Source organism: Pipistrellus kuhlii, unplaced genomic scaffold, assembly GCF_014108245.1.
Source record: "Pipistrellus kuhlii isolate mPipKuh1 unplaced genomic scaffold, mPipKuh1.p scaffold_m20_p_3, whole genome shotgun sequence".
Classification (NCBI taxonomy): domain Eukaryota; kingdom Metazoa; phylum Chordata; class Mammalia; order Chiroptera; family Vespertilionidae; genus Pipistrellus; species Pipistrellus kuhlii.
In genome coordinates, this window is record NW_023425529.1 from 152,031,052 (window position 1) to 152,053,673 (window position 22,622).

A 22,622-nucleotide genomic window follows, 5' to 3' on the forward strand; every position below is an offset into this window, starting at 1 on the left:
AGGGCTTGAATTTAATTAATTTTCATGTATTTTTCCTGGATTGAAAAATAGCTAACCAACCAGTTTAAGGGGCAACAAAGCATTTAATAGTCTTGTGCTTCAGTGGACCTTGGGTTTGTTTGTTTGCTTGTTTCAAACCATATTTGAAATAAACTGCAGCACTTAATTCCATATTTTTAAGAGTCTACCCTGAGCACACATTAGTTGTTAATTCAATATTTACTTAAAATTTTTCCAAGTTTTTTTCCTAAAAAGTTCATCCCTTATGATTACATGAAAATAGCAATTGAAATTTAAATTGCAAAGCTTTTGATCAAACTTTTCCTTCATAATTAAGGATTTTACTCATAAGCACTCAGTTCAGTACTTTATTTTTATCAAGATAACTATAAGTCAGATAATAAAGCAATCAATGTCTAAAAATGATATTTTCAAATTATTAAAACTGGAATGTAAAAAAACTTACCGTCTTTTACTTTTAGACAAGAATCCTGTCTGTTGAAATAAAAAAATAAATCAGCAGTATCTGAGTTTAAGAATACAGAAGTTGTTTGGAAGTGTTGTTTAAGGATCTTGAGAAATATGTTGTGGCTTGGTTATTGTTCATGCTTTTTAATTATATTTTAAGTGTTATTCTTCCTTCTTGTTGACACCGAATTTATATAATTTTTATCCTGATAATCTAAGGTATTTACAATTGAGCATATATCTACTACCATGTACAAAGCTTCTTTTCAGGTCTTTATTTAAAGAACAAAATTATCAGATTTTGCCATATGTGAGCTGTGCTGAGAATGAGAAAAACAAATATCTTTAGTGTACTACTTTTGTTGTTCTGAACTTGAGTGTGTTTTGATGTAGCACATAAGTGATTTTATTTTTGCCCAAGGCCTTCTAAGAAGATTTATAAAAAGTTGGAATGTTATCAATTTTAATAATGTATAATCAAGGTTAGGCTAAATTCTGCTTACAGTTCTTTTTGATTTTTTACACTCCTAAGTTGTCTAGAGTGAGTATAAGATAGTAATGTTCTGAAATCTGTGATTTGATAAGTACTGTGTATGGAAAAATAGACGTGTAAATTTTTAACCTTGTGCTCATCTATATTTCAAAGACTGTGTTTCCTTTCCTTTGAACTTTCAGGACCCCTACAAGTCTTTTGGTTTACCGTCTATTGGGAGATTGTCTCAGTACCAAGAACCAATACATCTACCTGGTGTAAGTCATTAAACTGTAATACCAAGTGAGGCTTAAAAATCTTGATTTATGTCATACTTTTATGTTAAAACATGTCAACACCAAAGGGTGTAAATTGAAGGACAAGTGAAATTCATGGGGAATTACAATTTTTTTTTGTGTTTTTAAAAATATATATTTTGTACTTTATAATGTGCAGGAAGTCAGAATCCATTTGACAGGGGAAGTCTGGAAACATATGACTTCTAATCTAAATAAATAATAGTTTACAATGTTCCTAATTCTTTCAAAAATTATAATTAATAAGAGCATGGAATCCCAAGAAGGGAAATGACTTTTCTGTTACAATATAACCTTTTCAATAAATCTAATCCAGCTTTCCTAATATAGTCAGATGTCAGGAAATTCAGGCTCCAAATCAGCTTGTTAATTGAAATGGATTAAGGAAAACAAGCTACCTCATTTTGGTATGTCACCGACTTTAAATACATATTATTTACACCAGTTAAAGAAAATTGATCACTGACCACTTTATTCCATAGTTCTGTATTTAATAGTTCTTTAAATATTTTTTATTGCATAAAAAGAACAAGGACATACCCTTTCTTTTAATCAAGGTAATAAGTGCACATATATATGACATGGTGTTAACTGGTGTGTGACAAGGCTGTACCATCTGTGAATATGATTATTCAGTTTGATTACTGGCATGAAGATGGTGAAAGATTACAGGAAGAATTCTAAATTTGAAGATGTTATTGGATATATGATTTATTTCACTTTTAAAATTGTTTTTGCCCATGTGCTTTCTAAAGGGACTTGACCCTTTCTAGGGTCGAAGACTCCATGCTGTGTTCAAAGCCTGAAGGCAGAAAAAAAATTGTAAAGATTTAACAGGCATTATGTGATGTTAAATAGCAGATGAGAAAACAAGTATTATGGGGGCACATCTAAACATTTTTTAATCAAACAAAAAGTATTAAGAATTCATAATGATAACTCTAGTTGTTAGAAGTTTTCACCATGTTGTAATAGCTAGCAGAATGTTAAACATTTTGCCCTCGCAAGTTTTTGCAATTTGCAATTTTCGAACGTGAGACCTGTTGAAAGTATAAGTGATAATGGACAAACTATACCCCCTACGGTCTTTGTCCCTCCAAATCTTTCTTCAATTAATGCTGCAGCAGGAGTTTTATGTAATAACATTTGTGGTTGTGAGCCATCCATAGAAAGAAAAAACAATTAAAATGCCTTAAATGTTCTGCTTACTGCTGTTATTTGCTTGCGTGAATGTTGCATGTCAGCTAAATGGACCAAGGAATAGATAAAGTGATTGGGTGCGGGAGAGTGCACACTAAGCTTTGTCTATCATTATTGCTGGGAGCAATCAAATTGATGTCAGCAGGACAGTAGATGCGTTGACAGCTGTAATTATGTATCTCCATGGTGATCACTTTTGGCCTGTCATGGAGGCCCACGATTCCCCTTCCTTGGAAGCATTTAATCAGCTTGGGCTGTCACTTGTCAGGTAGACATGGTGGGCTGGGAGTTGTGCTGTGGGGGAGAGGTGAATCGGGAGTGAAGGGTGGGAGACGTGGCCACTGCTGGTACGGAGCCACTGTTGGTACAGAGGAGAGACATTTAAATGATGCCAGAGGTTTCTGAGCAGTGGTTTGCAGCTCTCCTATATTGGTGCTTGGGTGTTTCCCTTCTTGCCTTCTTAAAGTAGATCAGTCATTTTTAACATAGGAAACCCTTTGTCTCTCTTACCATTTTGGTCATAAGAATACAAACTTCGAAGTTAACGTGCGGTTTGTACTTTTCACATGCTTCTTTAGGCCTAAAATTTATTTATATGGCAAATATGAGGAGATTTTTTTTTTCTATCTTTGGCCATCATATTTTGTAAATTTGTTATTTGCAGACTGCAATTTTGTTCTGCTCAGAAATTTGTGAGTAATTTTATCTGACTTTGTTCTTAAAGCTTTTAGTCTAAAAGCTGAATATATTCTTTTGTAGAGCCTTTGTTTCGCTTGGAGGAAAGGAGACTTGATTTGACTTTTAATTCATTGTTAGGCATTTTAGAAAGCTGATTATTATTTGAAAAAATATGCAAAAGCAGTAAATTATAAGTGGGAGTTTTCTTTGTTGCTAATGTTGATTTGCTTCTACAAAGATATGTTGATTATATATAATACATTTTGATATTACCCTACTTATTTTTAAAGGAAAATGACATAACCTTCTGTAATTATAATTTTAATAAATAGCAAAGACAAAATTGTATTTGGGAGCCCTAGGTGACCTATCTATTAGGATCCTGTTATTCAAGGCAACTAAACTTTTAAGTTATGAACTATAGGAGAATATAATAAATATTCTTTATTGCCTTTTAATTTTCAGTGGGTTGAACATCAAAGTTTCACACTGGCTTTATAGCACTTTATGTAGCAAATAATAGAATATGTTTAAAGTAAAAAGTTTTAGAACTTGTACCAAGTTCTAAAGGTTTCAATTTTAAATACAGCTTTAGCAAGTGTGCTAAGGTTTTAAATAATACATGGTGGTAAAATTAGCTCTTTAACTTTTTGCCACTCAAATTAAAAAATTGCAAGTTCAGAGATATCTTCTGATATGTAACTTACCAGTTGCCATTTTGGGGCCATTTAATTGTGGGGAGAAGGTAGATTATAATTTTATTGCTTTCACAGCTGCCCCGTTAATTCTTTTCTAGTTTTAATAAACACTGCTTGTGAATTTCATAGAACTTCAGTTTATGTCCTGAAGTATGTTTTCAGAAAATAGAAAGCCAAGTGTTGCTTTTTTTAAGTGCCCAGATTGATTTTCATTTAACATTAAGGTTTTCCTATGTGAATGTGAATGCAAAGAAAATTTTTTTGTGTTTTACAAATACAGGGATTAAAGTACCCTGGGTTAGTTATAATGTTGTCTTCTAAAACCTAACAAAGAGAATAATGACAGTGTGACTTTTTTAAGGGGATGAAACTATGCTTTATCTTTTGATGTCACTGTATAATAAAGCCATCATCATACCCTCATGTGGATATCCTAGACAAGAGGTTCTACATGTGGTCCCTTGATAATTGCCTAAATTAAAATATTAAAGGCCTAACAGCCGCTGAGTTGACCTTTTTCTGCCTTGCTGCAGACAGATGAGCTGCTGTTTATTAGGAAGGCTTCTTCCCACAGGTGAGGAGCTTCCGCTTCTCTCTTCCCACCCCTTTACAATGTTGGCCATCAAAGTCCTGCTGTTCTTGCGGCTTCGATTAAATTCTTCCATCCTCAAGACCCCTAGGACATGCTTGACAGTCTTAAGTATTTTGATTAGCTTTTAAATACTTCAGATTCCTAAACTTAGGCACCATAATTTAATAACTGTTTCATCCTCAGCAGCTGCTCATTTAAAAAGTTTTACATGGCTAACCTCTGTGCCTTATTGCTGATATCAAACTGGGAGATGAAAACAAGAATCAGCGATGTACTAACTTGTTGGCTGGTTAACAGCAATCAGGCTCTTCAAAGGAATTTTTTGAACTTGTACTGTTCCACACCCCCTCCCATGAAAATCACAAAATCAGAACTCTAATTGGGGCTGTGTCCTTACAACGCCAAGCCATGAAAAAAGCTGTGTAAACAGTGAAGTCTCAGGGGACTAACAGTAAGAGAAAAAAAGTGTTTTACAGTTGAGAGGGTGAGACAACAAAGGAAAGTGTTGCAGACATGAAAGGCTCAGCACCAGCTTTCCTGTGGGGCTGATGAGCCGAGCCCCCAAGTCCTGTTGCATGGCTGGAGTGAGGTCCTCATTGGAACTCTCAGATGGTGCAGGGGGAGCATCATTCATGCCATGCTTCAGTTGGAGACACCGTCAAATAGCTATAAACACATAGCAGGACAGTGATGTAGAAATGCTTCCCTCTCCAACCCCCTTTTCTTAGTTTCTTCATTTAGTGGGAAAACAAAAATATGTATGACTGAATGTTGGCAGACCAAGATAATTTGGTCTCTATATATTTCTATATTGTTGTTCTATTTTCCAGAAGCTAAATGTCGAGATTGAAGTTATCCATCTGTTCCTTGGAAATTAAATTTGTTGTTGGAAACATATGTGCACAATATGAAGTTACTTTCATTTTTTTCTGTCTTCCAGGTCCGGGTTGACAGTGGTATCCAACCAGGAAGTGATATTAGCATTTACTATGATCCAATGATTTCCAAAGTTAGTTCTATTTTTTAATAGCTTCTTTCAATTTTATTCTGAAGGGCAGTAGACCTATTTAATTCAGAAGTTTGAAATTGGTTCTTTACCTGAATCAGGTATTATAATTAAACAAGGACTTGTGTACTGATGGAAAAGTGAAAGCAGAACAGATTTTCTTTGAAGAGAGAAATTCAGTATCATGTTGGTTTCCAACACCCCTTCTTCCCCCATCAACTCAAATAAAACTACTACCTGCCAATAACAAACTTATCTAACCAGTGACACCAACTCAGCCAGTTGCAGTGAGAAGAAGTTAAGGTGTTTTCTGGCCATTCCTGAAAATTGCCTGAGATAAAACTAAGAATGGCAGGTGATGTCAAAGAGTTTGGGTGATAGGCTGTGTATGTCAGAGCACTTTTTACCTTTCCAAATTTTATATATCACAAATTTTGTAGGTTTCACATAATTAAATTGTATGTAAGAGTATAGGATTTCTTTTTTGCCTACTTGTCCTTTTTAAATTTGACTTTTTGGAATAAATTAGCTCTACATTTAAATCTTTAAATTTTTAAAAATTTTCAGAATTTGAAGATCTTATAAAATGTAAAATTTTGACCGCAGTTGTTAAAATTGTGGGTTTTATTGAGGAAATTCTATTTTTTCTAAACTTTAGACTTGTATTGAAGAATGGCTTCTTTATTATAAATATTCTTTCTCAAGATGTTTTTCTCCGTATTTTGGGGGACTTTTAATATAGTTGCAGGAAACAAACCATTTTTTTCCTTTTTTTTCACTTGTACTGATAAAATGAACTTCGAGTATTTTATTTGTTAGAGAAAAGCTATTTAATAAAAAATACATTAAAATATTATATATCAATTTAATTGAACATAGTTTTTTTTGGGATGAATGAATATCTGTTCAGAAAAGTAGCCTGCAAATGAATTTTCATATTGGCTATTAAAAATACTAAAATGTACTAAATGTATTATATAAACGTGTTGAATTTACTAAAATACAAACTACAAATTGACTAATGTAATAACCAGAAAACTCTTTCATGAATAGTTAAGGTGCATTTTTACTATTAATTTGTATAAGATACATGTAAACACAAAGTCATATGGGACAGTAAGTTTTTTAGTATAAGAACCCATTGCTTCTATATTATGATATTTGTAAATATTAGCTATTCGAGGTTTCAAACTTGGAACCCATAGAAAAATGGGGAACACAAAAACCTCTTTCCTAATCTTCCACTATCCCAGATGTTTTCTTTCCTTTAAAAAAGTTTATGCTTATTTTTGTTTATCTCAAATAACTCTTTACTGTGATAGTGAACTGTAGGAGAAAAGTATGAAATAGCTTGATTCTAATATTTATTTATTTAGAAAAATCTTGATATACTTAATATAAATCGAACCACTGTGAAGTTTTGAAAGATAATATGGGATATTATGTGAAGTGAGTTGTTTGATGGATTGGTCTATATATTTATATAAATCTTTTTGTTGCTTGCTTTTAGCTAATCACATATGGTTCTAATAGAACTGAAGCACTGAAGAGAATGGAAGATGCACTGGATAATTATGTTATTCGAGGTAAAAACAAACATTTTAGACCCTGTTATCTCTGCAATTCTAGAAAATAGCTTGAAGATTTAATAATTAGTGAATTTGATACAATATTTGTTTAAGTGGAATTAAAAAAAGCTTGAATTAAACTGACATACTAATTAAGAATAAGTATTTCATTTTCTTTAGCACTCCTATACTTTACATATATATATCTTAGATCATAAGTTTCATTTAATATCTTAATTTATTATCTTTCCTAGATGAACATTCAGTTTTTAATATGTAAAATGGTTCTTTATACTGAAGACTTCTGGTAGGTGCAGTTTGACAGCAGATTTGTTATATTATTATTTTCTTTGGTTTTTTGACATATGAAACTTGAAAATGTGTGGAGATAGAAAACATAGTGGCCTACATTTGACTAACTTGAGAGTAGAAAGAAGAGCTCTTTGCTTCTATGAACCAGAGCAAATTATAGAATATTTTCTAGGAAACACAATTTTGTTACCTCATGTGTACAGAGGATAATTTTAATATCTAACAAAGTGATATTCTATAAGCCTTTAGGGTATGTAGTGATAACTGCATTAGGACCAGCCATTACATTTAAAGAATTAAGGTAGAGTTACACTTATTCCACTTAAGGAGTAAATTGCATTTTAAATGTTATTACCAACTTTCCATTCATAATAAAAAAATCATTTACTTTATCTCAACATAAATTATCAGTTTCGGGATAATGGACTTTAATATCAAATATAAAGTGTGAAATATAAGTTTACTTAGAATTACGACTGAATCATGTAGGAAAGACCATATATAAACAATATTGAAAGCCCCTTTTAGGTCCTTCTCAGTACTGTGTGTAGCATTATAAGCTTTCATTGCACTTTGTCCTATTGCTTCTCCAAAGCATTTATCATAACTAATTGAAGAATCAATTGTGTAATTAAAAAAAAAAAGAATCAATTGTGTAATTAATTGCTAAATGTTGGTTTATCCCATAAGAATATTAAGTACATGAGGGCAGCGATGGTGTTTATCTTATTTACTTGTATATCACGGTACAAATGCTTAGCAGTGTCTGATACATGATAACTGATTAATTCATATTTGTTTAATGAATTAATGAAAGGCTGAGTGATAACTATAACTATTTCAAGGAATTTCTAATAAACTTGTTTTGAAAAATACAGAAAGATGAATATAATATAAATTGGTACTTATCTTAATAGTGAAGTGAAAAAGTAGAGTGGGAATTCAAAGGTGAGGAGGGTATCTTTTCTCACCACCCTCTTTTGGTCCTTTGAAAATAACGTGAATACTGCATTAGGGCTCATAGGTGACTGTGGAGAATATCTCACTATGTGATTTCTTCAAACAACATCCTAGAGTAGCAGCATTTTTTAATAGACTGATAACTTACTATGTAGGTGAAATAAAAGGATGGCACATGCAGGCATCTTTGGAGTGTGACTTGCTATTATCTTGTGGAAAACCAACCTGGCGTTAGATGTTAAAATAAAAGTACATACCCTTTGACCTACTCATTCAGTTTTTGGGAATCTTTCCTAGAGAGTTAAAAGACTAAATTGTGAGATGATGTTTCCAGGAACATTTACAACAGCATTGTTTGTAGTAGCCTAAATTCTGAAACACCAGAGTGTTGACTAAATGGATGAAGGATTGAGTAACTTACTGTGCACCTTCACTATGAAATACTAGGTAACTATGACTTGAAGGCATGTGTGCTGCTAAAGTAAAAAAGCAATTTGAAGAGTAATGTTAGTGCAATCTCATATTAGTTAAACCATCTTCCCATCTTAAAATATGTTTAGTTGTGTTTGGATGAGCATAAAGATGTGGTTGTGTACATATCAGAGTACTTCCTCTTCTAATCCTTGAGGAAACAGGTTTTCCGGATGCAGTGTGCCAGAAACACCTTGTAGAAGATGAGTGCTTAGGCTAAGAAGGTATTCTGAGAGGGATGTACACTTGATCAAAAAGAACTCCTAATTCTCTTTTCATTGGCCATGCTGTCCTATGCTACCACTATTTATTGGGTCTAGTAATAATTAATGTCGTTTTTAAACATTCGTTTAAAATCTTGCTTGGCGTTGACTTGTATTGACATAACCTTCAAACACGTGGTATCTACAGAACGTGTGAAGTGCAATTAACAAGTTTTGCTTGAAAAAGTTTGTGTTTGGTTTGGTTTTTGTTGCAAAACTAGGGCTAAGAAGATGGCGGATGAAGAGCATATTCGGCACTGCATGCTTTACGAGTTCCAATTAGGAAGAAAAGCAAGTGAGGCTGCAAAAAACATCTGTAGTGCTCTTGGTCAAGATGCAGTTAGCGCCAGAAAATGCCAGCGTTGGTTTGAGAAATTTCGCGAGGGAAATTTTTCGTTAGATGACAAGAGTGGTCGAGGCCATGTGTCCAATTTTGATCAAGAAGCTCTTCAAGCTCTTTTGGTGCAAAATCCTCAAATTACCCAACAAGAGCTTGCGACAACTTTAAATTGTTCACAGAAAATAATTTCCAATCAATTGCGTGCACTTGGCAAAGTCCAAAAGTTTGGAAAATGGGTTCCTCATGAGTTGACCGACAACAACCGTAATCAAAGAGTCACAATTTGCAGTTCGCTCCTCTCTCATCAAAACCGTTTGCCATTTTTAGAGCAAATTGTTACCGGAGATGAACAATGGGTGCTGTATGTTAATTTGAAAAGGCGGCCTCAATGGTTGGACAAAAATGAGGCTCCGCAGCCCACGCCAAAACCTGACTTGCATGCAAAAAAAGTGATGTTGTGTGTTTGGTGGAATTTTAAAGGAATTCTTCATTATGAACTTGTACCATCTAACCAAACCATTACAAGTGCAGTGTATAGTGCCCAATTGGAAAGGTTAGCCCAAGCTTTAAGAGAAAAAGAACCCGCGCTGATTAATCAGAAGGGCGTAATTCTTCACCACGATAACGCACGACCGCATACTGCAAGAATCACTGCTGAAAAACTGCGCCAGTTGGAATGGGAAGTTCTCCCTCAACCTGCATATTCTCCTGATATTGCCCCTTCTGATTACCATTTGTTTCGTTCTTTGCAAAACTTTCTTCTTGGAAAAAAATTTAATAATGAAGAATGCCTCAAAAATGCATTGACCGAATTTTTTGCATCAAAATCACAAGAATTTTACAACAGAGGGATTAAAATGCTTCCTGAGCGTTGGGCACAAGTAGTAGAAAACAATGGCAACTATATTGTTGATTAAATTTTGTTGTATTGTTTAAATAAATTCGATTTAAAAAAAGTATTAGAAAACGACATTAATTATTACTAGACCTAATATATCATGGCCTGCATATAGCTTTCTGAATGGGTTCTCTATATCTGCTCTTTACCTGCACCAATCCATTCTTCAGTATGGACCGAATAAACTTTTTAAAGTGTAAACCCAATTATCACTTCCCTATTAAAACCCGTTTAGTGTCTTCCTGTTGCCTTTCGCGTGGATGCCAGTTTCATTTATATTACTTAATCTCATGCTCTCCTTTTTCCTGCTTCACTATTGTTTTCATTTCCTATGATGTCCTATTTTCTTTCCACCTGAGGATCTTCAAAATTAAGTTATTGTTAAACAACTATAGCAAAGAGAATAAAAAACAGTAACTTAAGAAAGATAGAGTTTAATTTATTTCCCGTGTAATAACCTAGGAAGGATGTTGTCAGAGGCTGTTAAGGTGATTCTTATATTCACAGCAAATGGTTTTCATTTTGGGGTCCAAAGTGGCTGTGTTTGTGCCTACCATCAGGCCTCAGCAGGAAAGTGGCAGGCCAGTGGAAGTTATGTGCACTTTTTTGTTTTTTTTAATTCAGAACATAATTAATAGGAAGGCTCCCCTCTATTGGTGCTGAATCATAAGGCCATACATAGCTGCTAGGAAGGTAAGAAATGTAGTTGATATCAAATGGCCATATATTAAACTAAAAAGTAGCATTTCTTTTATTAGGGGAAGGAAGGGAGAATAGATATCGGTGGATGACTAGGGAAATAAATAAATCGCTCATTTATGGAAACACATACACACAAGACCAGAACTAATAAGATGGTGCACCTACTGGAGATGAAGGATGGATCTGCTGGAAATGATTGGGAGGCGTGAAAGAAAATACATGGCATGAAGGGAGAGACTTCCTTGATTATACATTTTTGTATAGTTCTAACTTTTAGATATTCAAAATAAGTAAAATCATTAATGTTTTAAAGAAAAAAAACTCAAGTGAAATACAAAGAGAAGCAAATGGACAGGAGTCTATGAGTCATATATACTCATGTTGAAAGAAAGAGAATACAGCTAACCTAAAGAACTTTTAACAGTATTTTGATTGATAAGCTAAAGATAAAATATGTATAAGTAAATATTAAATTCTAGTTAGGAGGTTTGTTTTTTCTAGTTCATGGGTTAGCATTCTGAAAACCAGTTTATGTCTATTCTGGGATTGAGGAAATAAAAACTTTTTGGATAAGAAGAGCCAAGTTTCTCACTGTCAGAGAAAGGAGTTACAGATGTGAAAATGGATAAGGGTAAAATTAACTTTATGGTGTTAAAATGAAATAGAATTCTTAGTTTTTTTGCCATAGATTGAAAGATAAGTATATAAATATATGTTATTGTATACGTGTATGTTTGTGAACATGCATGTGTGTATACCCATATATAAATATGTTCTCTAACTCAGGTTTCTCCATGTTAGCATTATGGACATCCTGGGGTAGACAATTATTTGTTGTGGGGGCCTATTCTGTGATTATTTATCAACATTCTTGGCTGCTACTCACTAAATGGCAGTAGCATCTCCTCAGTTATGACAACTGACATTTCCAGTCATTGCTATATATGCCTTGGAGGACAAATTGCCCTTGATTGAGCACACAAGGCATCTACATCTTGTTTTCTAAATACCATTCTCCCATGAATGGAATCAGTACTCATTGATAACATGGCTGATTTCAGGAAGAGTATAAGATGAGCCTAAAATATCTTATATAAGAAAGTAATTAAGGGTGCAAAAATGACACGGCAAAGATATTGGAGCCAGCTTTAAGAGGCTCCCACTGACTAATTGGGAAACTTCAGCAAGATAAATAATGCTAGCAATTTATTAAAATCCATGGAATAAAATAAGAATATAGGAGTTCTTGTAGATATAAATAGATGAGGACGATAATTGAGGGAGAAGGCACAGTTCTTCCCTTACAGTAGAATTTTTACTATCAATAGTAAGTGTAGAAAAAAACCACTTGGCAAACGCAAAATTGTTTAGGTAAAAATTATTAGTGATGGATGCTAAAGTTAATGGGTGAAAATTAGTTAAGTATAATAGGAAAACAGTACATTTAAAAATGAAAAAACCTAGCAACTTAGAAGATCAAAATTAACATCATTGGTGATGAGACAGATCAACATCATGTGCCTCTTGATACGATGCACTGAAAAGAGCACATCATTTCTGTGACATTCTTTTCAAAAATGTATAACGTGAGTATAATCAGGAGAAAACATCAGACAAACCACATTGAAAGACAGAGTACAAAATAAATGGCTTGTACTCTTCAAAAGTGTCAAGGTCAAGGAACACAAAAGTGGATCAACTTATCTAGATCAAAGGAAACTAAGGACACATGACAACTAAATGCAATGTGTCATCCTGGATTAGTTCCTGGACCAGAAAAAATTGTTTTTTCTTTTGTAGTAAAGGTCATAAATGGGACAATTGATGGAATTTGAATAAGGCCTTTAGATTAGGTAATGATGCTGTTATCAATGTTAATTTTCAGACTTGGTCATCGTACTGTGATTACATAAGAAATTTACTTTGGTTTTAGGAAATATACACTAAAGTATTTAGAGGTTAAATGCAAATTGTCTGCAACTTTCCCTAAATGTTTTGGAATAAAACAAAAACAAAAAACAAAACACCAAAAAATCTGTGTGTAGAGAAAGTGAAGGAGGGAGGGAGGAAAAATGAAAGACAGAACAAATAAATGTGATAAGATGATAACATTTGGAGAATCCAGGGAAAGGATATATACTAATTCTTTGTGTCCTATTTTTGTGAAGGTTCTATAATTTTGAAATTATTCAAAATAAAAAGTTTTAAAAATAGGTGAAGAGGAGCATACACCCTCCTCTCTCCAAAGTTAACATGTAAGGAATAAAAACAGATGCATTTGCAATTTGTAATTATATAGCATTCATCTGACTAATTCTAAAGGATAGAGGGGTTTAAAAATTATGTTATGAAGGACAGAAAAGGAAGGGCAATTTACTGTCTAGTTTGATAATTGTCTAGTTGTTTAATTATCTCCCTCCCCCCCCCCCCCGCCCCGCCCCAAGTTGATTGTGAGTTTTTGTTAAAATAAAGAATCTTTACAGCAAAAATAAAGGAGTGAAAGTTAGCTTCTGTGTCCCCATGCCATAAGCAGTGGCTTTGGCCTCTGTTTGATCCTGGCCGTGTGTGGAGCTAATGTCTGGCCAGTGTTTTGGAAGCAGCAGGTAGTCAGGAGAAGGCTGCTCCTAGGGGTCCTCCTCGGTGGCTGGCCCTGATTTCCCATGCAGATGGGACCTCGTGAACTTCGGCAGAGGTCACTCTCAATTCCCAGTCCAGAACCCGGAGTCATAATTTTTATGGGTATGTGATTAACAATACTGTTAAAATTATAGACCGAGTCTCAGAGAGTACCTCTACTGTCTGCTTATTGTTTGAACAAGGATCGGTTTAAACGGGATTGTCTTTCCTGGGACAGGGAAAGAAAGTAAACTAAGTATAAAATGGTAACTTTCAAATATGTGGGATGTCTTTGAACAGTTCAATGATGATTTTCCACTTACCTGATCCTTTGAGCTTTTAGGTATAAAATAATTTTTTAAAATTCTCATTTGTTTTTAGAATTAATTAATATATAATAGTCTTGGGAACAGTTAAGGCATCTGGATTTTGGTCGTTTGACATTAGCCAGTGTTTTACCTTATAGTTGGTAGGAAAGAAAAACACATAATGGTTTGATTTTGTATGGTAAGATGTAATATTTAATTTTTAAAAAGTTTTAAAAAATTTATTGATTGATTTTAGAGAGGAAGAGGCAGGATGGGTGAGGGAGGGAGAAACAGAGAGAGAGACAGAAATAGAGAGACACAGAGAGAGGAACATTGATTTGTTGTTCCACTTATTTATGCATTCATTGGTTGATTCTGGTTGATTCTTGTATGTGCCCTGACCAGGGGTCAAACCCATATTCTTGGTGTATTTGGATGACACTCTAACTGAGCTAATCAGCTAGGGGAGTAATATGTAATATGTAATATTTTATTCAGAGAATATTAAAGAGAAAATGTTTTTGCATATTAATTGTATTCCTGAAACATCATTTACCAAAAGAAAAGAATATATTTTCATGCTGTATTGACTATTCAAGTAGAAAGAGTTTTTAGAAGTTCATGCTTCATTTTGTATGCTTGAGTGGCTCTGTTCTTTGATATCCAAATGTAAGTTAATATTTGCTTTTAATTCTTTTGAGTTATGCTCTCTAAAATAAGCACTTTTAAAACTTTAAATCTGGAATAAAAATACAACATATCATTTATCCTATAAAATTGCATACATTTTAATTTTTTATGTCATCAGTCACAAATCGGATGTCCATTAAAAAAATGGACATCAGAAAATAATCTTATTTTTGTTCACATTATCATTAACTATTTCTGAAGGCTATGTTGTATTTTATTGAAGACAGAGTCTGATGTAATCTATATGGGCATTGGGCAGCCAGAGAGCAAGAAACTTTATACCAGTAGTAGACTGTAACAAGAAAGTCAATAAAATTAAATATGACGTGTATCAAGTGAACAGTATTATTTTTATAAAACTGGATGACGTAAGGATAAAAATCCCGATTGCCTTTCTAAGTTGTTCATTACTTATGCAAAAAAGCTTATAAACAAAAACATTCTGAATTCTGGATATAAGAACACCTTTCTTTATCTTTCCTTTTTTTTTTTTTTTTTTTAATCCTCACTTGAGGATATTTTTCTATTGATTTTTTTTTTTTTTTTTTCGGGAAAGTGAAAGAGAAAGGGAAAGACAGAGAGAAATATCAGTGTGAGAGAAATACATCGATTGGTTGCCTCTTGCATGCACCCCGACCAGGTCCTGGGCCAGGAGGAGTCTGCAACCAAGGTACATGCCCTTGACTGAAATTGAACCCGGGACCCTTTGGTCTGTAGGCCGATGCTCTATCCACTGTGCCAGACCAGCTAGGGCAGAACACCGTTTTTTAGAAATAAAATTAAAATTATACCTTAACTGATGAACAAAAACAGACCCAGAGAAAGAGAAGCAGCGATCAGACTTTCAAACCTCAGAGGGAAAGTAGGGGAGGGTGAGGTTAAGGGGGAGAGATCAACCAAAGGACTTGTGTGCATGCATATGGTCATAGCCAGTGGCCATGGATAACAGCGGGGTGGAGGCATATGTGGGAAGGGGTTTGGGATGGGAATGGGGGGATGAGGACAATTATGTGATATCATAATCAATAAAAAAAATTTAAAAAAAAACTATACCTTGATCTAACTTTCATCTTTTCCTGTAAATTATACATGAAAAAAAAAAAAATATATATATATATATCTCAGTTTGTTTTGGATACATTTGCATGCATGACATCTGTATCCTTCTGTATGTACATTCTAATCTGCCCATTTTTCTGTACTCATCATTTAGACGTCATCAATCTTATCACATGGGCATCTAACTTCCCAAACTTTTCCTCCCAACCTGTTCTTTTTTTTTTTTTTATTAATCTCCTATCATGTAGAGCCAGAAATTTGGGTGCTGTGCAGACTCATCTCCCTCACTTTTGGCAGCCGTTAAGTCACCAAGCTCTGTCTGCATCCTGAATGTCTCTTACATCTGGCTACTTTTCTTCATCACCCCAGCTGTGGGCTGAGGCTTTGCCACTTTTAAACCTGTCTCCTGCAATTGTCAGTTAATGGTTTCCCCCATCTTTACTCTTGCCCCTCCCCAATCCCTTTTCCAGCAGCAACTTGAGTGATTCATGGGATGTATAACTAGTCATATCTGCCCTATGTAAACCATTCTGGTCACTCTCCAGGTAAAGTGAAATCATTGTATTTTGCATGGCCATCAGACCCAGAATGCCCCTCTGACTTTTCAGTCACACTATTCTTTCACTTTGCTCAGACACTTTGGCCTCTACGTAGAAATATCTGTGGTATCCATAGCTTTACAGCAATGAAAATTCTGATATAATTTAAGTTCCTCCCTAATATTACCCTGTTTATGGCCTTCTGCATCTTTCTCTATTATTTTTTCCCCCAGCCAGGAAAATTAGTGTAAGTCAGAAATACTTTTCTTTTCCTGGAACTCCTGTCATTTCTGAGGCATTTAAATCTCATTGGCAAATTATCACTCTTTTCTTCATCAAAAGGGTTTTAGTTTGCTTGAAAAATATACAGAGAAGGGGTTTATTTCCCTTTGATAGTCTGACCTCTTTCAAGGGATCTTTTATTTTTAAATTTTTGTTGCCTTTTTGTCTTTTGAAGATCCTAGCATATTGCCTTTAGTTGCTCTTCATTTTTCTCTATCTAAACATCACCTATAATATAGGAAGATGTCACATTTTGCAATGATTTCCTAGGCGTATTGGTTTCACCAGAAATTTCTTATACCTTCACATACTTTCCCAATACATAAATAATTACAAAGGCCTTAGAAACATTAGTGATTGAGTGTGGACTCAGTCATTGCCCACAGAACAAGGTCAGGATAACGGCATTTCTCCTGGGTGTGTATTATAAAGATATTTATTAAATCATTGTCTCTGTGTAATAACTTCTTCCATGGAGTATTTGTGTAGCTAAAGGAATTATATTAATATTTAAATTGTGGGGCTTTCTCTAAGAATTTTGAAGGAGTTTGAAGAGATTGAAAATTGGATTTTATAAAATTTTATGCACATAGTATCTTCTGAGAACAGAGATTCTCAGAACTTTTCATATGATTGTTCGGTTTTATAATAAAGAGATGCATAGAGAAATGCCTAGAAGTATGTTTTAGGTTGTTGACATTGATTACCTTAGAGGGAAGAAGTCATATTGTAAAGATACAGCCTTCTTCCTAATGCATATACATTAGGGTATGGCGTAACCTTCTGTAACAAAGTTACCTAAATACAGTGGTATGAAAGGGGTAGAAATTTATTTACTTCTCATGTAACACTCTCTCTAGTTTATGCTGATGGGGCCAGTTAGCATCCTGTGGTCATTCCAGGAGACTCCGATACTCACATGCACATTCCCTACTTGCTTGCTTCACTTCATCTGCGTTGGCAAACCTGAGTTCGAGCCATATCAGGAGCTCACAGGAAGAGAGAAGGAAAGGAAGTCCAAGCAAGCAATTCTTTTTCCAAGAAAGAGAGGCCAGATTTGAATACATCACTTTAACTTTCAGTCCTTTGTGGAGGAATTAATTTGTCATGTCTAGCTATAAGATAGACAGGCAAGTTCAGTCTGTGTCTGAGTGGTCTTTTGTTCTAATACTATTACTGTCAAAAACATGAAAAGCAGGTTTTAGGAGAAACCAGCAGTTTGTCACAACATACTTATCTATTAAAATTTTTTAAGTGTATTTAAGTGTATACAATTTTTTAAGTGTAATAATTCAATTATTATTTTAATTTATATTATACTAACTTTAGATAATTATCCAGTCTCTCTGGATCAGTTTCCTTTTTTAAATCCTCACCTAAGGATATTTTTTTTCCATTAATTTTTAGAGTAGAAGGGAGAAAGGGAGGGAAAAACATTGATATGAGAGATAGAGACATTGATTGGTTGCATCCTACACATGCTCTGATCAAGGCTGGAGATTGAACCTGGAATCCAAGTATGTACCCTTGACCAAGACTCTTCATTGTGCTAACCACTGAGAACACTGTGCAGGGCATCTTTCATTTTATTTTTAAATCCTCACCCAAGGATATGTTTTTATTGATTTTAGAGTAAGAGGAAGGAAAGGGGAGGGGAGCATTGATGGTAAGGGAAAAACATTAATCATTTGCCTCCAGTACACATCCTGACTGGGGACCGAACCCACAACCTTTGGGTGCATGGGATGATGCTCCAACCAACTGAGCCACCTGGCCAGGACACAGCTTTCTTATTTTAAGTTTCCTTTTCCTTATAATTTAAAAAAAATTCTATCACTGGTTACTAAAAGTTTGCTAAAGACAGGTTCTGTATAATTGCTCTTATTTTTCTTCTTGTGATATCTTATTGTGACATGAGTAGTAGGTATAGAATAAATGTTGATAGATGTACATGTTGATAGATGTAGATTAATTTGCTCAGAATATCAACATTGTTAAAAGCTAATAGCAGATATTGGCAAACTTTTTGGTAGAGAGCCAGAGATTAAATATTTAGACTTTGTGGATTGCAAGGTCTGTGTTGCAACTACTTGTCTCCATTGTTTAGCCTGAAAACAGCCATATGTAAACATGGCTGTGTTCCAATAAAATTTTATTTACAAAAATAGGTGGTAGGCTATTTGACCTGCAGGGCATAGTTTGTTGAGACCCTTCATTTTAGGATCACTATGTCCTCAAGATAGAAATAGGTACCAATTTAGATTTTTGGAGCTTCATTCTTACAAAGTATGAAACTGGAAATTAGGTAAGTAAATCACTGCTGGGGCTTAGGATGCAATACTTCTGTCTGATGTTTATTAATTATATATTACCTTCTGCTCTACATTCTCATATCAAAGGATAATAATGAGCACAAAGATAATATACATTCTTGAATGGCAGACATTGCATTCAGCATTATCCTATTGTGTTCATGGGTTTTAGTTTTATACCCCACATATGAGTGAAATCATACTATGGTTCTTAGCTTTTCTTGACGGACTTATTTCATGTAATATAATATTTCATGTAACATAACATGCTCATGACAATCATAAAATAGGTTCAATTATTATCACCATTTTACAAATGAAACTGAAACTTTGAGAGCTTACATAGCTTACCCAGAGGTGGACTTGGTAGTGCTTGAACTTGGGAGATTCTTTGCTTACATGATCATTGTAAAAGTGAGGGCTCAAGAAGATTTGAATAGCAAGATAAGATTCAGTCTTTCTAGGTTTGTTTCACAGCAGATTGGTACAGATTAGAACTATCCGGAAGCTGGAAGGAATGAACAAATCTCAGTTTTGCTTCAACTTCAGCTTTATTATGTTTCAGTTGCCCTGCTCCTCTTATGGAAGCCTGTTTTTCCTAGATTTGAAATGCCTCTTTTCATTCCTACTTAATATCTTTGTAATCTACATGACCAAGATCAAGTACTCCTTTCATAAAGCTTTTCTATATCATAAAACTCTCCCGATATCATTCTTGTCCCTCTTGTGGCAGTTTATATTTGAACTTTACTTTGTAGTAGACATTGTGTATTAGGCTTAGTTGTGTTTTTTTTATTAAATCAGTTTTCCTACTAGATCAGAAGCTTTTCTCCTCTTCTTCCTCCTCATTTATTCTCATTCTCTTCTTCCCTTGATATATAATAAACTTCTCATGTATATATCCGTGAAATCATCACCACAATTAAGATAGTGAACATTTCTTTCACCTCCAAAAGTTTTCTTTTGTTTTTTAAATGCCTATGGCATTTTAAAAAAAGTTACTTTATTTTTTTTCTTGCATATCTCAACAAGCTGATTTTATTTTATTCATTTACTAGAGGCCTGATGCAAGAAATTTGTGCAAGAGCAGGCCTTCCTTCCCCCAGCTGCCGGCACCAGCTTCCCTCTGGCACCTGGGACCTGGGCTTCCCTCTAGCACCCAGAACCAGGGCTTCCCCCCCAGCTCCAGGTCTTCCAGAAGGACATCCAGTCTAATGAGCATATTACGCTTTTTTTTATTATAGCTTTTTAACATTAAATTTATTGGAGTGACATTGATCGACATAATCATATAGGTTTCAGGTATGAGTTTCTGTGTTATAAGATTTGTATATTGCACTGTGTGCCCACCAACCAAAGTCAGATCTTCTCCTATCACCATATATTAGGACCTCTTTCTCCTCCACCCCCTTCCCTCTGGCAGCCATCACACTGTTGTGTTCGTGGGTTTTAGTTTTATACCCCACATATGAGTGAAACCATACTATGGTTCTTAGCTTTTCCTGACTGACTTATTTCATGTAACATAATATTCTCAATATTCTCATATCCATGTTGTTGCAAATGGCAATATTTCATCCTTCCTTATGGCTGAGTGGTATTCCATTGTGCATACGTACCACATTATTTTAATCCAGTCCTCTATCGCTGGATACTTTGGTTGTTTCCATGTCTTGGTTACTCTAATGCTGCAATGAACACAGGGGTGCATGTATCTTTGCAAACACATGATTTGGAGTTTTTCAGGTATATACCCAGAAGGATTGCTGGGTTTTATGGTACTTTATTCTTAAATTTTTGAGGAATCACCAAATTGCTTTCCATAGTGGTTGTAGCAGTCTACATTTCCACCAGCAGTGAATGAGGGTTCCCTTTTTCCCACAACCTCCCAAAACTTATTATTGCTTGTCTTGTCTGGCCACTCACAGATATGAGGTGGTGTCTCACTGTAGTTTTGATGTGCATTTTCCTAATTGCTAGTGAGATTGAATATCTTTTCATATATCTGTTGACTGTTCGTATATCTTCTTGGGAGAGGTGTAGATTCAAATCAATCCTGAGAAAAAAAGAACAAAGTTGGAGGTATCATGCTACCTGACTTCAAATTATACTATATAGCTACAATAATCAAAACAACATGGTACTGGCAGAGAAACAGACACATAGATCAATAGAACAGAATAAAGAGTCCAGTTATAAAACCACATGTATATGGACAGATAAATTTTGACAAAGGAGCCAGAAGTAGTCTCTTCAATAAATGGTGCTGGGAAAATTGGAAAGCCACATGCAAAGGAATGAAACTAGATTACAGTTTGTCCTCATGTACAAAAGTCAATTCAAAATGGACCAAAGACCTCAATATAAGATCTGAAACAATAAGTTACATAGAAGAAAATATAGGTACCAATCTTATGGACCTTAATCATAAAGAACATTTCATGAACTTGACCCCAAAGCCAAAGGAAATGAAGGCAAAAATAAATAAATGGGACTATATCAAACTAAAAACCTTCTGCACAGCAAAAGAAATTGACAACAAAACAGAGAGGCAGCCAATTAGATGGGAGATGATATTTGCAAATAGTAGCTTCAACAAAAGTTTAATATCCAAAATATACAAAAGCTTTCTTAGGGCCTTTGCATTTCATCTTCTCTTCAATCCTGCCCCAGTGTAGCCCACATGATCTGTCACTGTAAGCTGTTTTAGATTTTCTAAAATTTTATATTAATACTAGAAGCCTAGTGCACAGTTGGGGTCATCTCAACTTGGTTTGCAGGGATTGAGTCAAAACCAGCTCTTCAACATTCCCTGCGGGGGTGGGGGTGGGGTGGGGGGGATGTGTCTCAGGTTGCCAGAGGGCAGTTCTCCGGTGCCACACCCTGGAATCAGGCACCCCCCTCTCTGGTTCCAAGGCACGTCACTGGAGAACTGCAGCTGCCAAATCACCACAGCTTAGCAGTTCCTATGTTGAGTTTCTGCCCCTTGGTTGTCAGTGCACATCATAGTTACTGGTTGGAGAGTCTGCTTCCTGGTGGTCATTGTGCATCATAGCTACTGTTCAAACAGTCAGATGGTTGCTTAGGCTTTTATGTATATAAATATTCATATAGTATACATTATTTTTGGTTTTGTTGAATTCATAATTTTGAGATTTATCTTTGTACATATTAGTAATTCATTTCTTTTTATTGCTGTGTAGAATTCCATTGTATGGACAAACCACATTTAAAAAAAATCATTTATCTATTGATGGACCTTTAGATAATTTCCAGTTTTTGACTATTATAAATAAAACCGTTAAGCTTTGTGCATAAGTGTTTGTATAGGCATATGGCTTTATTTTAAATTGGGTACATACTTGAGAGTTGAATGTTTAACTTTTTAAGAAACTGCCAAACAGTTCCAAAGAGGATGTATCAACTTATATTCCCCACCCCAGGGTATGACAGATCATTTTTTTTCACGTAGCCACTTAAATTAGTGTTTGTTGATAAATTGTTGTGTTTCTTTTGCAATAGAGATGTTGAACAATTTTTTGTGTATGCTTACTGGCCTTTTGTATATGTTTTGTGAAATGTCTGTTCAGATCTTTGCTTTTATTTTCATCTTGGTTTGTTTGTCAAGTTATTATTGTATTGTTAGCATTCTTTATATATTCCAGATATAAGATTTTATCTGATATATGTGTTGTGAATATTTTGTCTCCGTCTGTGGCTTACCATTTTATTTTCTTAACTATATTCTTTGAAGAACAGACTTTTAAATTTTTATGAAATACAATGTGTTGATTATTTTCATGATTTATAGTTTTTGTGTACTAAGAATCTGTTGCCTACCTCATGCTAAGAGATTTTTCTCCTATATTTT

At 34.5% G+C, this 22,622-nt stretch overlaps 1 protein-coding gene across 4 annotated transcripts in view; it reads left to right on the forward strand.

The window, feature by feature from the left end:
• PCCA (propionyl-CoA carboxylase subunit alpha) overlaps nucleotides 1-22,622 on the forward strand; it is a 348,233-nt gene that overhangs the window by 178,893 nt on the left and 146,718 nt on the right. For all 4 annotated transcript variants that reach the window (XM_036454630.2, XM_045588766.1, XM_045588767.1 and 1 more), the window contains 3 exons: nucleotides 1,144-1,218; nucleotides 5,366-5,434; nucleotides 6,942-7,017. In XM_036454630.2, the coding sequence (XP_036310523.1) occupies nucleotides 1,144-1,218; nucleotides 5,366-5,434; nucleotides 6,942-7,017 (220 nt within the window). The remainder of the gene's footprint in view (nucleotides 1-1,143; nucleotides 1,219-5,365; nucleotides 5,435-6,941; nucleotides 7,018-22,622) is intronic.